This window comes from Oreochromis aureus, linkage group 16 (genome assembly GCF_013358895.1).
Source record: "Oreochromis aureus strain Israel breed Guangdong linkage group 16, ZZ_aureus, whole genome shotgun sequence".
NCBI lineage: Eukaryota > Metazoa > Chordata > Actinopteri > Cichliformes > Cichlidae > Oreochromis > Oreochromis aureus.
Genome location: NC_052957.1, coordinates 6,486,239 through 6,504,146, shown reverse-complemented (window position 1 = coordinate 6,504,146; position 17,908 = coordinate 6,486,239). Strand labels below are relative to the sequence as shown.

The window sequence follows — 17,908 nt, the reverse complement described above, 5'->3', positions numbered from 1 at the left end:
TGCTCAGTGGCAGACTGATATTTGCTCCAAAGGTGAAGTGGTGACTTTGTGTACTTTGTGTGTGGTGCCTGCTCGTGTAGATGATAAGTAAAGGTTAAATATCTCACCCTTTCCTTTTTGGAATTTGTAATTTACTCCCCTACAAATGATTGAAGTTGCTAGAGAGTCTTTCCTATACACTTATGATTTATTAGCTTCATAGCTGCCGTATGCATTAAAATAATGTAGGAAAAATGGGATGAATTCTGATAAATTTCATTGTAAACCCTAAACCTACCAGTAAGTTTGGACCTTTGTAAACCAAATCCCCAAAAAACAACCAAAAACAACCCATAACTGACATTTTTTTCTAAACAAATTACCTTTAAGGTTTTATGGAATAAAATATTCCATAAAACAATAACATTTTTCCAAATTTCACCTCTTACACAGATTCAGATTTTCAGATTTGCAGTATCAGTTGCCTGCAGGTAAAAACTACAATCTTTGCAGTGCCTTCTTCCACCTAAAGAAGCTTTAGGTTAGCAGCTGGGATTACAGCTTTTCTCAAACCAGCATCTTTCATTGTGCTTTCTATTCTGTCACCAATCCACACATGAATTTTCCATGATTGCTAATTTGCCAAAACTGCTCCCATCTGCCGACTTAAGATAGAGGAGTGTTTCTGTGCTGTGTCAAAAGATGAAATGAGCTTTCACTTAATTCCCTCATGGCAGAAAGCCATGTGCTTAAAGCCGCCAAGCTCTCAATCCCAAAAACGCCTTAGATCAATAATGGGAGGGGCAGGAGCTAATTGCAACATCAATCACAACCACTTTGTTGGGGGCAGAAATATGAAGTGGAATATTTAAACAAATGGGTCTCCAGTGCAAATGGTATTATTGGCTATTAGTTAACTTCATTGTAGATTTGTTCTGCCTTCTAGTGATGCAATGATTGCTAACAGATCCTGGACGTATTTACAGGAATAACTGTCTCTTACTGCAGTCATGTGCATACTGGGTATAACCAGCAAGGCCTTCATGATTTAGTTAAGGCTTGGGCAGAGACTGGCACTCACTACTGACAGCTGAAATGTATGTAAAATATGGAATAAAGATGAAAGAGTCTGCAGTGCACCGCAGCGTCTGCACTTAATAAGTCTCATGAGAAGGTTGCGACTAACTGGCGATGCCTATTGAATATAAAACGCTACATTTTCAATGTGGAGTTCATATGCTAGACGTCATTTTGTTGCCCCGCACCATTGTTAGATGTGATGTTCTGGGAAAATGGGATGATGTAATTCCTGAGTGGAGAAAAAATGTATAACCCAGATGGCATTAAAACAGTTTTTCTTTATCAATGCTTTTAGAAATCCACTGCATTTTACTGATACACAATATCAAATTAAAGTGACAAATGGATGCCACCAGCTGTGACTAAAACATCCCAGTGAACCCTCCCACATTAAGACCATGACCGGCCACTTCCCCTCGTGTTCTCCCAGAAACAATGACCCTTCACTCCCTCACCTCTTGTCTGGTTTCCTAGAATGGACAACAGAGCTGACGTTGCCAGATTGAGACTTGAAACCAGCCCATTGTTTGTCCCGCAGAGAGGCAGGAAGTGTGCATAGTGTTGTCCCTGCGCCTTCTCTGGAACTTCTCTCCCTTTGCCAGTATTGTGTAGGCTTAAAGCTCTTGATAGGTTGGTGTAATGGTGAGACCTTGCCTTCGCTTGAGAACTTACAGTAGCTTCACTCTCAAAGTGTCTGCAAGAATAGAATCATATCTGCTAAATGCTCTGGAAAATGTGCAGTATTGCTCTTATTGGAAGCCTCTGGTTATATTATTTTTTTTGATACATAAATGGTCCCTTGTGTGTTTCAGTAACTGAAATTTTAAATTTGTAGAAATCTGCAAGTGTCTTCAGAACCAGCACACTGCTTGCTCATCAAAGTAAACTGGAATCTTATTTTGTGCTTTGTTCGCATTTGTATTTATATGCTTAGAATTTATATACTCGCTTCTATACCCTGAGTCTTAGGCTGCACAGACATGAATTGCTCATCACATATCATATCACCATTTTTGCAGTGAGGTCTTCTAGTTTCCCCAGGCAGTTTTGTTTTCTGTATAATACACAAAGCATCTGTCCATATATCAGGACATTTATGTTTAAATTGAATGCTTGTCAGAAATGCTTGAGGAAGTAAGCTAAATGTGTCTAAGTCGGCTTTAGCTATGGGAAGCTGGGAAAGTAGAGATGGATGAGTAAACTAGGGAAACAAATCATTAAATTTGATCTCGTGCAGCATAAAATCCTGAAAGTTTTAACTCTCTAGGGTTATATCAAGCAAACCCTTTAATAAACTCTTAATCTGTTGAAAAAAAAAAATGGGGGGGGGAAAGGTAGCTAACTTGCTAACGGATAGTTCAGCTAGGATACTTATCACATAAGTCTTCAAGGGTCCGCGTGAGTCTGAGTGACATAAATATCATCATTAGGTGACGAATTCACCTAAGGGTCCATGCGGATGTCCACACGCCTGCTGCTCCTGCTAAGAATTTGCATTAGACCAACAATGGATAATAGACTTTCAGATATCAAAGTGTAATCATCTTCACATTTTCCAACATCTTTTAGGCATTTTTAAAAAAATCTGTGGCAGGCTATGGAAAAGGCTGACTGTAACAAACCACAGAGTGGGAACAAAAAGCTAAGAATGTACCCAAATAGGCCTTAACGGCCTATCTTATGGCCTTTTCACCAAAGAGTCACAGTCTTTCTTTTCTGATTTCTCTGAGGGGAAGCAATGAGAGTGAGCTGCTGTTGTGAGGTTTTCCAAATAAAGAGCCAACTATTCCATTTTCTGAATTCTTTAAATGGTAAATTGTCTCATGATCAGCAATTAAATTGGGTGAAATTGCAAATTTAATGCGGAGAATTTAGATAATCACAAGCCTCCTTTTGTAATTTCACACACTTTCTTGCTCTTCCTCAAATGTAAAGCAAGTTAGGAGCCATTGATTTCAATTGCCTTCCACTTTATCCAATAAGGAAAGCTTAGGCACCCAACTAATCACTCAAGATGCAAATGGACTCAGAGGCTCCATGTACCATTTATGATTGGTCAGAATCTGCCAGTCTTCATTAAAAGCCCCCCTGAAAGCTCCAAATGCACCAGCATCCTCCACTGAGTGCAAATACTGCATTCATTTGATTCTTTTTGGGTTCTTTGACTGTAAGCTGCAAACAAGATGTGCTTGAATTATCAACTGGAGCATACCAGCTTTGTAGTATACATCATTATTTAAACTGCTGATGACGGACTGCTTGCCCACTCAACACATTTCGGATTGATTGTTCTTTCTCTCTTCAAGCCATCCCCCCACTGTTCTACATTAAATTTAAGACCCCCCCTCCTTTTTCCATCACTATAAGTGCCTCATTCTTAACCAGACGGCTCTGCCTGACCCATCCCACCACCGCCCACTTCTGTCTTCCCCTCTCCTAATCTTTTTCATGCTTTGAATGGCAGATCCTGCAGCATCCACAGAAAGATGGAGGGATGCTGTAGGGATGCTAGACAAGAGAGCGAAGAAGGCATTTACGAGTAAAGTGCACTTTATGGGAATCTCCAGTTTTTAAAACACAAGAAAAAGCTACCTTTTCTTGGATTGGATGAAAAGCCATCTCGGGATTCTCTCCAGGACACACTGCTAGAGTCTTTGCACCTCTGGACACGGCTCTTGAAGGACAGGCTAGGAAGGGAGGGGAGACAAAGCAAGGAGATACAGGATACGGTAGAGGACGCGAGGAGGTTTTTTTTTTTTTTTTTTTTTTTTTTTTCCACGAGAGAATGGGCGGACTAGGCTGGTGTCTCACCACCGTCTTCAGTTGGGCAAAATTTTTCTTCTATTGCATCTTTCCTTTCTGGAAGCCAGGGAAAAGCAAAAACAAGGTACAGCTGGTATTTTAGATGTATTTACCTTCAATAAAATATAATTTTGATGTCTTATTTTTTTAATTTAAGAGGCAGGAACCTTTATATTGAACTTGACTTTTTGGTGTCTCTAGCTGCTGCCTATAGCTCAGTGCTGAGGTGGGCTGGGTTAAGACCATACTTTAGCGGTGTAGCAGTGTCACTTTGTCAGTCTTTCAGTTTGGTTCAAAATGAAATATGTATGTGCTCCACAGCAAGGTTTACATTTGCGGTTTTGACTGAAATGCTTGGATAGTATTGGAAGGATTATAATATGAACTGAGACGGATATTCCAAAATATTCAAGTCAAGTAATGCAGACTTTACAAAGCTCCTCTACAGTATGTTCAAGGTGGCAGATTGTGCACCGGGTCATTGCATAATAAAGACAGAGCTGGCATTTCCAACTTTTCAGCGTGCAAGGTCCAGTATAGAAGGGGGCATGTGTAACCCCAGCCACAATCTTTTCATAACCTAAGTATTTTTCCTTATTTATTTTTATTTTTTTTTTTTTGCCAAACCAAGTAGGTTTTTCTGTGCCTTAACTACAGTAGTTAGTTTTTTTTGTCTTTAATCTAATGTCTAAACATGGCCAGCAAAATAATATTAAAAAGAAAACAAATGTAGGGGGAATAAAACTCGTTGAACTAATGTGATGAACATGGTAAAAATCATACATTCTAAACAATAGTGCATTGTCTTTGTTGTTATTATTATGAGCATGCTTTGCAGGAAGGAAAACTTGTCACAGATGTAGATGCAGCTTTAGCTCATCCGTAGAGAACACTGGGTGTGATCGCTGTATGAGAAGTTATTTATTATTCTCGTGATTAAGATCTGCAGTTGCCAAATGACAAAGGAAATTTAATATTTGTGTGATGCTCAGCAGCCTGGCATGGTATGATGAGCTGGAGAGATAAGCGCGTTGGCACAGACACGTCAAAACAGCAGGATATTGGCAGATTGACTTGACATGGCACTTTTTCTGATTGTAGGCCTGTGTTGATGAACAGAGCCATTAATCCTGTAAAAGCAGCCACTGCTCAGTGTGTTCACACATCCTGATATGAACACAGCCACTCACCAAACTCCGCCCTTTGTTGCACTTGAAAGATTCAGGTGAATATTGTACTGCATAGTGTAACTCACACTGTTTATTTTATTAGTTTTTGATTTATGTGACTTTCTTATTTGACATCAAAATTATCTGTCAGCTAGAATCTTTAACTGTGAATGTGCTTATTACGAACAGAATATATCCTGTAATATATCTTATCTCATTGAGGTCAGAAGTATAAAACATATTTCTTATCATGACAAGATTTTTTTGTGTGTGAATTTTGTTTGTTTGCTGTGCTTGCTACTTATTTCCCCTGGAGGATATAACAGGCTCTAATAGGAAGATCACATCGTTATGGCTTTGCTTTGGTTGGTTTCTTTTCATTAATTTGTAATTGCTATTAAAAAACTAAGTCATATACTCTGAAGAGATTGCAAATATTAGGAATGCAGAGAGAGAGTTGTAGAAATAAGTTTACCATGCATTTGGGTGAATCTGTGTAGGTGGAGAGGATATTTGGATAACCAAGGCCAATGCATTTTATTATCTATTTGATAACTGCTTAAAAAGAGTGTTAAATCTGGCCTTTACATGCCCAGACCTAACCACTCACAGGTGAGGTGAATAACACTGACACCTGTTAGTGGGCGGGACATATCAGAAGGACAGTGAACAATTGGTCCTGAAAGCTGATGTGTTAGAAGGTGGAAAAACGAGCAGGCATGAGGATTTGAGCAAGTGGGCTCGGCCCAAACTAAAGGCTACATGGTTGGGTCCAAAACCGCAGCCCTTGTGGGGTGTTCACAGTCTGCAGTGGTCAGTATCTATCAAAAGTGATCCAAGGAAGGAATAGCAATGACCCCGGGACAGGTTCATGGACAAAAACTCATGCATGTTGGGAAAAAGGCTGGCTGTGTTGTCCGATTTACAGACGAGTTGATGCTGGTTTGGATAGAAAGGTGTCAGAACACACAGTGCATCGCAGCTGTTTGCTGTTTTGGCAGCACAATATTAAGCAGGTGGTCATAATTTTATTCCTGATTCCTAATTCCCTGCTGCTGCCACTGGTTTTAAAATGAAACTGCAAACAGTTTTTATATATGTTGTGGCATTTCAATCACTTCATCAGGCATCTGTGTTTACAGTCTTTTAATGGAGTACAGTGCTGTTTTTGGCAAGTGTTATTCAAAAAGAAAACATCTGGATTTATTGTTAATAGGCTATCTAGTAATCAAATTGCCTTTATTTCCCAGCTGTGTACTATTCATTGTATCAATTAAGGTTTTAGATAAATTAAAATTGAAATATATAATTATCTCCATATGGACCACATTATCATTTGGAGCATTGTTATTTTTATTGTTATTATTAGTATTGCTATGTAATAAGGAACATAACAGATGGAGTCACCTGGGTCATCTATGGCTTTAAAGGGTCTTTTCACTAATGAATCTTAGAGTCTTTTAAAGAATAGGCCTGACCACCCTGAAATGCCTCACATCGTGTACTGCAGCCGTGTTATTGTTGCTTTCATGGGTCAGTGTGTTCTGGTGTTGGGCGGACGGTCCTTCCTCTCAGCAGAAAGAACAGAGGAAAAACGTGCACACACATGTGAGTGTTCTCACAGGGAGGGCGGCGGGCCTGCATTGTTTGCAACAGATGGGAGTCACAGGGGTGTGTGTGTGTGTGTGTGTGTGTGTGTGTGAGGCCTGCTGGAGTGTGTTCTTCCTCTGTCTGTCAACAAGTGAACTCCCCTTCATGTAGCCCGTCAGTACATCGGCCAAGATCACAGAACACACCCCTCTGCTGTTTGCACATTCACTCTCCCTTTATCCGCCTGCTTATCTACTATCGTCATCTATCTGTGTGATCACTGACTACAGACCCCTGTTTTTTTTTTTCAGGGTTTTCTTTTTGTTTGTTTCTCTTCCCCTCTTTTTCATCCATGTCTGAAAGCCTTTGCTTATTTTTTTCTTCTTTTATCAGTTCAATCTTTTCTTTTTTTTTCTTCTGTCTCTTGTTTTGAGCCCGTTGTAACAGGCTGGGCAGCTTTAATCCCACTCAGCTGTTTATCCGTCTTTACATGGTTCAAGGACAGTGATCCGACAGCAGTTAATCTTCTTAATTGTCTCGCTGTCCGCTCTTGGCTCTGGTTTTACAAAAGAAACAGAAATGGTCAAGGTTAAAGATGTACTAAAACAAATTATTCGAGTTATCTAATTAGTCGTAGAAACATGCCCTTCTTTCCTTTCCTGCATTACAAGTCCCTCAGTCTCTGTAGTCCCTCTTTATAATTTATGACTGGGCTACACCAAACAGCCACAACATTAAAACCACTAACAGGTGAAATAAGTAATATAATTCATCCTGTTACAAAAAGCTGCCATTCTTCTGGATGTTACTTTGATATCTGTGGACCACTTCCAGCAGGACAGGGCATCCAGCCACACCACAAACTTGCTCATGAACCCGAGCTGACCTGACTTCAAACTCCCCAGATCAAACTGAACATCTGCGTGATGCACCACAACAAGCCCGGTCCATGTAGGCTCCAACCACTAGAAACAAAGCAGTGTCAGATACCCCCAATGAAGTCCACACCCCAACAGATTAGAGCTGTTTTGGTGGCAAAAGGGGAACCTGGACAATAGTTGGGTGTTGGTTTTAGTTGTTTTGGTTGATCGCTGTTTGAACAAATACTTGATAATAAATCAGGGATGCAGTTTGTTAAAAAACCACCAGTGGGTGCTGCTGCTGCACTTAGTTTCTGTTTGATTTTTGGTGGTCTTATAGTAAAATCAAGTGACTGGGGTAAAAAAGACTTTGAGTATCTTGTAGAAATCCATTAACCTGATACAATTTGCCTCTGTTACTGTATATCGAAGGTGTTATGACTATCAAAAAATAAATAATGCATCATGCACTGTTACGTGAGAGTGTGTTGACAGATAATGTGGAGGATGACTTTATGCAAGAACATAGTGTGCAGTGCTATGACTGCTTTTATTTCAGTACAGCTAAGCTCTGCTGGACAACTCTTCAGTGCTCTGTCATTCACTGACAGTTATGATTGGGAAGGGCACTGGATTGATTTCACACATGGGGGGACGGGGGCAAGAAGAAAGAAGTAAACAAACAAACAAAGCTTCCTGTCCTGTCATTTCTCAGATGGTAATCAAGCTGCTGACCTTGTGGTCAAAAAGCCAATGTCTTGCCACCTACAGCTCTGCCACAGTATAATTTAAGAAGCTAAGGTAGTAATTTCTACCTGACATTTTTTTTTGGTGGGGTGTTAAATGACGTCCAAAAACAAGTTGATTTCCAGCAACATGTCAGCTGTGCTCTCCCATCAACATGTGTGCCAGACAGTGTAAAGTCTGTGTTGATGTTCAAGTGCTGAATGTTAAGTTGCAGTTAGTTTGTGTTTGGTCTTTGTTTTTTGTGCAAGTGTGACAGGATAAGCATTGCTCCTGGAGCTGCGTGTCATTAAGGCAAAGGCTTCTCAATGAGAGATTTGAGATGTCTGCCTCTATTAACTATGCAAAGATACTAACTACAGTGGTGGTGGTGGGGAGGGGTTGTTTGTTTTTGAAAAAAAAAAATCAGACAAAAACAAGAAGTCTTAATATTTAAATAATGTGTTTGACTGGGACCAGCAGTGCAGGGGTTAGCACCATCTCCTTAGACCTAGAAGGTCCTGGGTTAGAATCCACTAGATGGCTGAAGTTTGTATCCCTGTAATCTGCACAGTCTGACTTACGCCTACAGTCCAGAGACATGTATATTGGGTAAATTTGATGTTTCTAAATTGGCCGTAGGTGTAAATGTGAGCATGAATAGTTATGTCTCTCTCTGTTAACCCTGCAACAGACTGGTCAACTGTTCATGGTGTACACTGGTTCTTGCCCCGTGACAGCTGGGATAACCTTCAGCCCCCACCCTGAACTGCAAAGGTGGAGGTAGATGTATGTACTGGATGGCAATGAGGGACGAGGGATTATCATAATCCGTGACTTAACAGGACTGTGTGATAGGGCTTTAGCTGCCTCTAAGTGGCCAAAACTCATTAACACAACATCTTAATAAAGAAGTTAAGAAATTTTAAAATGTGTCTAAAACTTACAAACTTTTGAAAACTCTGTGAGAAAGTTGGTCCTGGTCACTGGTAATGATTTACTGACCACTAAACCATCCAACTCTCATTAAATGATAGCATTTAATTAATGAAAGCACCATTAACTGAAGCAATTATAAACCCATTTAGGACTCACCCGTACTGATGATAGGTGGTCCTCTTGAAGAACAGTTTTTAATCTGAAACTGTGAATTGAAGTCCTGCGTACTATATAACATCTTGTTGTGTCAGGCTTTGCATCCTTGTGTGTGTCCGTGCGTTTTTCGTTTTGTCTGTAACCTCGTCTCCTTTAGCGAATGTCTGTGTAGGTGGTGGCCTGCAGGAAATACTGGGCCACTAATCCTCTGTGCCAAAGGGTGAGTATGTATGACTGTTTCTGTGTGTGGGTGGGTTTGTGTATTTACACACCATGTGAGAAAATTGTGAAGATGTGCGCGAGAGGGTGGAGAAGAAAAAGGTGGTTATTGGTGGATGTTTGTGTATATGAATGTGGTGAACTTGATAGTTTAAATGACATGTGTTTGTGTTTTGAGGAAATAGTGGGCTGGGATTTTTGAGTGTTTTTGTTTATCTGATGGGAAATGATGGGTTTGAGAGCACACGTGGGTAGACTCGAGTAGTATAGAGGATTGTGTGTGCGTTTGTGTGTGCGCGCGTGTGCATGAAAAACCTGCAGAAAGGGATAGAGTCATGGGGCTAACATGGCCATTGATGAGCAGTGAGAACTTAATGAGGCAGCTTTTACTTCCTGGCCCCTGTGTTCTTTCTCCCTTTTGTAAAGTGTGAAGTGGGGGGGTGGGGGTGGGGTTGGGGTCTGTTTAAAGCCACCTACTGTCACTAACCAAGCATGTTTTTTTTGTTTTTTTTTTAACTTTTGTATTTCTGCACATAAGAGATAAAATGTCAGTCAAATTCCATGTACTGGTCGAGCACCAAAACTGCAGTTCCTGGAATGACCACCAGTGGCTGTCCCCATAGACTACCATCTTAAAATGACCAACTTTAAAGTACAAACAAACATGACCCTGATACTGGTTGGTGCCTCATTGGCAATCGCATGTCGCTATTGAAATCTGTGGTTGTCGTAAATTGATGGGAATTGTTCATTGAAGTTGGTCATTCCTTCGTTCATTATTAGTCTTGTGCCATTTCACACTCCTAGTTGTAGTTAGGTTGAGGCTGACGGTGCATGTCATAACAAGCAGCTGCTGTTTTAGAGCAGCGTGGTCAGTTGCAAAGAGGCATATTGTGCTGCTATGAAAACTTCTTTGCAATTGCTTTGGTTGCGAGCAGGTTGCCATGGTAGCTCTGTAGATTGCATGGAAGACACAGCTTGTCTGCAAGCACTTGCCAACTTGTCGCTGAGGGGTGGCGAAACTGAGAACTGCAATGCAAACTGGAAAGGCAGCCTGCTTGCCTTCAAAGTAAAAGTTTTGTGCCTTATGGCTATAACCAACACATTTCAAAAGGAGCAACTTTTACTTTGAAGGCAAACTGTCTACCACTTGTAAGGTTTGCACTTGTTTAGACAAGATGGTATTTTCTATGCAAACATGAAAGTGGCAACTCAAAGTGCAGCCCACTCTTTGTGACAGATTTCTGCGTGCCACTACCAGCAGCCTCTGGCAACCACTCGCCAACTTGTTAGGAATAAACATTTTTCTTGGGCAACCATTTGTTGCTGACCGGTCTCTAAGCCTGTGTGACTGAGGCCTAACTCAGCTGGTTAGATTGTATTAAGGTTTAAAGTTATTGAAGTGCGGCCATCTTTTTATACAATGTTGTGTTGATCTGTTATTTGAATCCAAGCCAAAGGCAGAACTGACCTTTTTTTTTTTTTTTTTTTTTCTTATTTACATTTTACAAATATTTAGGAAAGCAGGTACCAAAGGAGTTGGTGCAAATTTCCCTTGAGAAAAGACTAGAAAAAATAAAATGCATGTGCCTATTTTTGATTTCTAGAGTGATTGAAAATTGCATTTTTTGATGTCAGGAGAAATGCCAGTGAAGATTTACCTCAAAGGTAGGTAGGTAAAAGCAGGCGACGTGGAGTTTATGAAATATTAAAATGGGCTTAATACAGAAATGCCCAAGGAAAGCGTGCAGGAGAGAGGGGTAGAAGGTGGGAGGGAGGTGAAGTGCCATGGATGCTGTGCGGGGACGAGCAGGGAGGGGTGAGATCAAGGGATGAATGAAATTAAAAGTGGTGAGGCTTAGAGGGCTAAGGAGGGAGGGAGACATGGGATGAGAGAGAGGGAGAGGAGGCGCAAAAGAGATGGATAATAAGTGGACTATACCCCCTCCCCCTTTGCTCCCGTGGAGAGGTAGGGGCAGCCTGACCCCCCTCAGTTTAAAAAAAAAAACAAAAAAAAAAACCTTTGTGAAACTTTCCCCGGCAGAGGGAACGGGAGGCAGACCGAGCGCAGAGCAGAGGAGAGGCAGTAAGGATCCAATTTAGAGCAGACACAGAGAAGGAAGACAGCAAGCCAGACACTGAGGAAGAGGCAGAAAGAAGAAGCTGTATTTATGTCCAGGATGGTCATGGCTTTGCAGTGCTGGGCTACTCTTCTTCTTCTTGGATTAAACTTAAGGAAGCCCAGTGGTCTGTAGCAGCAGCACCAGCAGCAGCATCACTCCTGTCGGTCACCATGCCGTCTGTCTCCCTCAGCTTGCCCACAGCTCTGGCTGGACCTGCACGCACCTGGGTCTGCCTGTCTTGCATGTTCTGGGTGAGAAAAGTTTCCAGTCAAATATTTTTAGGAGTGCACAGGATGTCTGACAGCAGAAATTTTAGCACAATTTCTCTGCAGCTCTAATATGTCAGAGTGAAATCAAGAGCATAAGTCAGTGGGCTGACTCACGTGGGACATAGTGTGACGATGCAGTGGGCATGATATTTTCTGTAAAAAAAGGTTTATGCTTCAGATTATTTGGGAGCCCTGCTCAGGGGATCTATTGGGTGGTCTGCTTGTCGGGGGTTGGGTGGAGGGTTGGGACCCCGGCTGTGGGGGGCCTTGGCACGGTGACACATTTGAATGTGGGAGATATTATGAAGGAGAACGGGAGGGTGTGCAAACGCGAGACAAACCTCTGCATTGTCTTCTTCGCTTCAGTAACATGTTCTTGTGTTTTCTTTGCTCCGTGTGCACGCTGAAAATTTTTCTGCTCCGACTCTGAGTTGAATTAAATGCTCTCCTTTCTCACCCGTTTCCCACTCCCTCACTCCCCCTGTGTCCCGCTCTGTTTCGCACTAGGTGGTTGGGACACACAGCTATTTTTTGCTTTCTCTTGTATAATTCAATCTGCTGCGCATTCCCGCTCACAGTGAGGGGTTGTTTGTGCACTTGTGTGCCCTCTGGTCAGTGTTTGTGTGTGTGTGAGTGTCCATCCTAAATGTGCTGTGACTACGGTCTCGACATGTCTTAAAACACTGTGAGTGCTTTTCCTAATTTGTGCTGATATGAAAGAACATTCCTTCTGAAATATACGACATTGCTTGCTGCTCTCCACTTTTTTTTTTTTTTCAGCTGAATAGAGGATGAAAGAGGAGACTGGTTTGAATAGACCATTGAGATCCATCCTTCCCCATTCTGCAGTGGTCCTTTGGGACATGACTGCACACCGCTGGCAGAGCTGCAGCTCTTGGCGAGAGGACTGGATAATCTTACAGAGCTCTTCATCAGTTAATTACCATTCTTTCTTTTGAGGAGCGGGAGGCGAGGTGAAAGAGGGGGGTTGTAAAAGAATCTCAATGCCCCCCAGCTAAGCTCTGGGTCACTGATTGACTGCATCAGAGCGGTGTATGACAAAAGGAGCTCACTTAAGGGGGCGGGGTTCAATCTGAGCTCCAGTGTTAATAGCAGATCTTTGTTTGGTGCTAAAATGGCCCTAATTTGGGCACACCTTATTCCAGCAGCCTGGTGTTGTGGGTTATACGAGCTTTGCACCCTTCTGACCTGTTTGCTGGACAGACGAATCCTTTATCAAGTTTTTTGGGGGCGGGGTTTATGCTGAAAGAGAAGGTGTCCGTGCACGATCATTTCTGTAATTTCCTAAAACGGGCAGTGCCACTTTAAGGCCAGATCGATCCGAAGAAATGCTGAGGAGAGAAAAGAGCTGAATATTAAACTCCAATCACTTTGTTCTTCCTGAAGTGACTGAAAATGTGTAGGTTTCTCCCGTCTCTGTGATGACTTCTGAGCTTTTGAAGGATAAAACCTCCTAAAGCTACAAACATTTTAATTTTGAAACTTTGTTGAATGAGATATCTTAAAAATGTGTAGCTCTGGAAAACACCCAATGGCAACTTCCAGGGCTGAAATATAAACCATCATCCAGTCTGTGTAGCTTCCCAGTCATCTAGGTCATGGTCATTTTAAGCATTTGCAATGAAGGTAGCTGGACTTCTTTTTGGTTCATTAAGACCTGAAGATTTGTGAAATTTCATCTCATTTAGGAAGCATCTTCAGTTCCAACTACAGAGTTATTAAAACCCCTTCAAGGGTTAAATGCCTGGGACTCTCCATCAATATTTAGAACTGAAGAAGCCTCTCAGATGACACGTGAAATGTTTTCATGAAGTCGAGCTGCCTTCATTGCAAGTGCTTAATAATAAGCAGCAGTTCCTCTAGTGTCCACTTGATGTTCACTTAAGAGCGAGTCAGCCTGGATATTAAAATGCCAAACTTTAAACCACAAAGAAATATGTTTAAAATGCTGTTTTCATCTCTAAAGCTAATTGTGGCTTTTATGCCAGCTGTAAAGGTTGTAAAGTTTTATGTAACTCATCTATTTAAATTAAATTAATGCTTAAATCTCATCATTGAGGGGCATTGGCACCTTAAGGGACTGTGGGTGTCAACAAAGCCACTATAGATGCTGTTTATTAATTTAAGGGCTGGCATCTGTGCAGCACTATCAAAATACGCATAACAACTGATCTCTGGGCTGCTTTCGTATTTATGCTGTTGTTGGTTCTTTAGTTTTAACCCCTGTCACAGGGAACATAGAAGTCATCATAGATAAAGAGCTTGTTTATAGTGCAGAGAAAGCGAGTGTTAAAAACAGTAAAAGTTATTCACTACAACTTCATGCTCCTATCTCTGCTGTCACTGACTTTTCTGTTTAATTAACTCTTCAACAAATCAGCATTCTGCCAGTCAACGTTGGGCTTTGCACTAACTCTTGGTGAACCAAAAGCAGGCATGTCTGGACTGGGCTGGTCGCATACCCAAAATCTTTGACTTTGCCAAAGATGTGAGGAGACACAAATGTCTTAACATAAATTAGGCTTGAGTTCTAACAAAACCAAGATGGGGAGGGTGGGAGTTCTAAACTTGAGTTGACAAACAGACAGGAGGCGTCATGGTGGCTTTTTTCAGCCTATGATTTACTCAAATTTGTCTTTAAGGAATGTGTTTTACATTGCAGAGACGAGGCGACCCATTGCCACAAATTTCTTTTCCAAGATAAAACATAAAAACAGAAAAGGGACTGTCCATTTGATGATGAAGTCTGCATACTGTAGACGTCCTCCTTGAGCAGATGGGAAAGTGAGTACAGCTGCAAAAGCTGTTATAAAGAGACTGATCTGTAGAATAGAATGATAAAAAGTGGGAGACTGGGCATGTGACAGTGAGTAAGTTCAGATTCAGGAAACAGACTGGCTTCTGGAACTAGACGAGATCTGTTCCTTAGCCTCCAATGGGGAGGGCTTCCTCTTGTCAGACCAGGATAAAGGAAGATTTTTCCAGCATGGAAGCTGTAAGAAAGTCTTAGAGAAATATAGGAAACAGCAGGAGCGACTTGAAGGACGCAGGAAATGAATAGAAGATGCTGCGGGCGAAACGGGAGGGCAAAGTATTTACGGATGATGAGAAAGGCCTTGAAAGAAGACCTTCAGTAGAGTGCTGACCCTCCGCCAGACACTTTGAATAATTAATGAATGCCAAAAAGGGTTTTAGGGATTTTTTTCAATTTTTTTTAAATCAGGTTTCTCTGTAGGGGCCCAGAAAAGCAATCAAATGCCCTTTACCAGCCCACAGCCTGTAAAGTTTAAAGGCCATGCAAATCCTGTTGACATTCAGGAGCAGTAGGTTATTAACACACCCACTTATTGTGGCCTTTAGACCAAACAGGCAAGTTGATAGGATATGTGCCAGAGTGTCGGTAGCAGTGGCTCATCTAAGTATAACCACAGTCTCACATATTGGCCTCACACTTCTGTCGGAGCAAATATTGACGTCGGCTGAACCTTCACAGTTTCGAGGGATCAAAGAACTCCAGATGATCGATATCCATTAATGTGCAGACGCTGTAGTGTCAGAGTTGCGTCTCTAAAGGATCGTTCTGGGAATTTGTGTCATCTGAAGAATGTTAGGTTGGTGGTCTTTAGTTGTCTTGACTTGAAAATCAAGACAAGCTGCAAGCCTGTTGTTGCGACTCCAGCCATGCCTTTATGCAAGATGCATGGTCTCATGGTAGTGCCCATTTGTGTAGTCCTTGACTATGCAGACAGAGGGATTTTGGGAGTTCTACAAATGCATGCAGTCTTCCAAAAAGCCGTCACAGTTAAGTATTAATCGAAAGCTGAGTTGTTGAAAAGTTGGCTCTAACAGGAAAGGAAGCCACTTACCAAAAAAAATATTAAATAGCAATAAAACATAGATAAGAAGCCCAAAAACTTCACAGCTGCAACACATAGAAGTAGGTTAGCATATCTCTGTGTAGCACCTACTGTCATCCTGGATGTTTTCTTCTTTTGGCCGTTTTCCGACACGCTCTCTGAGCTCATCTCCTTTTCCACTCTCCCTTTTCTGTCTCTTTCTGTTCGTAGTTAGATTCTGCCCCAATCCCGTTGCCTGAGATTACCTCTGATTGGAGAAAAGTGCTCCGCATGTGTGGCCCCCTTTGAAATACATCACCACTCCTAACCGAAACATCTGCGTTTATGTTACCCCAAATATTTTTTCTCTCCCTTGAGTGAGTTTGCCTCACAGTTACATTCTGGGTTTGATGCTGACCCACTTGTTGACATGTTGGGGAGTTTTGTCATCTTTATCTTTGTGTGGCTCCTTCTCACGGTCGTGACTTAGATGAAAAATCATGAACAACAAAAAGGGAAGTTTAACTCTTGCTCATTGATTTATGAGAGATGTTGAGCTTTGTGTAATACCCCCACCCTCCCCTTTTGGTCCTGAGGGACCCCCTCAGCTTTGTCCATGCTTCACTGGGCGCATTGGTCCTAAACCTCCCATGGTATTTTGGCTTTCTGTGACAGGAAGTTTGGAATTCAGAAACGTAATTATATTGCCTCATTTTACTCAGGCCTAATCCAGGGATACTGACTTCTAGACTGCTGTAAAGTTAGTTTATCTACATTTTCATTGGTGACATTGGACGCCATGCTCATTAAACATTTGTGTCCACTTTAGTAGAAATATTACTTTCTCTGAAGAGCTTAACCCACCTGGCCTCTTAGAAAGTTTAATACTTGTCCTTTAAACCTCTGCTTATCCCCAAGTCATGTCTATCACATGGTTTGTTTGAGTCTGGCGAATCCATGACTTTCTGCTTTTGTTACTTTATGATTAAAATGGCCTTTAACCAAATATACTGGAGCCTTTGGCTTGTTTCATGGATTTTATCTTAGTTTTTGACTGTTAAGAAACACTTTGTTAGATTTTTTTTAGGTACCATCTTGTTTAAATAAAGTATATTCTTCACTCTTCCTCAACAACAGTTTTCTACCTTTTGTCTCCCTCTTTGGATTCTGCTTTTGTGCTGGACAATAATTTAATACAGGTGACCTCACTCAAGCTAATGCCTTAGACTTTTGAGAACAAGGAGGGTCAAAGGTGAACATTTGAGAAGTAGAACAACAATGTGGACTGGCTGTAGAGTATGCTCTTGAATGTGTGTAGGTGTTTGAACCTGGTAATAATTAAGGCAGCTAACAGGAAGTGCACTGTGGTACCTGGGGCTACGTTTATTGAAAAACTAATCTGCAATCTGCAGTCACCAGTGATGTACAGGTTTTAACATATTAAAGCTGTACCTGTGCCAGAAAAGAAGTATAGAAACAAAAATTTTAAGAGGTTTAAGTTAGAAAATTAGGTCAGTTGATCATCAGCAGTTCAGTGGATTCATGTAACGCTATTTTAAGCTTTTCTGTTTACATTAATCAGTTTAAGTTACAACTATAGCCAAGTATTCCTTGTTGCTGCTGATTGGTAAATCTGTTGTGGATTTTCACGTCTGCTCTCTGATTATTAGAGACTCATGCCTTCGTTGTTGGGCTTTAGTTTGACTTCACAAACATTTTCTTTGGAAGAGATGAAAAAGAAGAAGCAGGGAAAAAAATGATTACTTGATTATGATTGGATTATGGAAAAAAAACAAACTCTGGTATTCTGATGTATTTCGATCTCATTACTTACCTGAACTTTAAACATTACAGTACATCTCATTTAAGAATTGTTACACCCTTGCTAATTAAAGAGACGTACATTCGAACCCTTTCTGCTCACAGTAGGAAGCTGATTGAGAGAAAAATGTTGAAGAAGATTCAAACGTTTACTGTGTTGTTTATCGACCCTATGTTTAGTGCTGAAAGTCACCTTATATGGATATGCTTCATATCTCATGTGTGCAGTAGACTAATTGCAAGCCAAAACATTCCTTACATGTACACGTAGACTCGAATTTTTAAGCGTCTTCAGTGCCAGAGCAAAACTTAGCAGCCAAG

General features: G+C 41.2%; 1 protein-coding gene across 11 annotated transcripts in view; it reads left to right on the top strand.

The window, feature by feature from the left end:
* tns1b (tensin 1b) overlaps nt 1-17,908 on the top strand; it is a 190,921-nt gene that overhangs the window by 27,352 nt on the left and 145,661 nt on the right. The window contains exon 1 of one of the 11 annotated variants that reach the window (XM_039600129.1): nt 11,335-11,891. The exons of the other annotated variants lie outside the window; for them this stretch is intronic. Within the exon in view, the coding sequence (XP_039456063.1) occupies nt 11,811-11,891 (81 nt within the window). The 5' untranslated portion in view covers nt 11,335-11,810. Of the gene's footprint in view, nt 1-11,334; nt 11,892-17,908 lie in introns of those variants that run through there. 11 annotated transcript variants of the gene reach the window in all.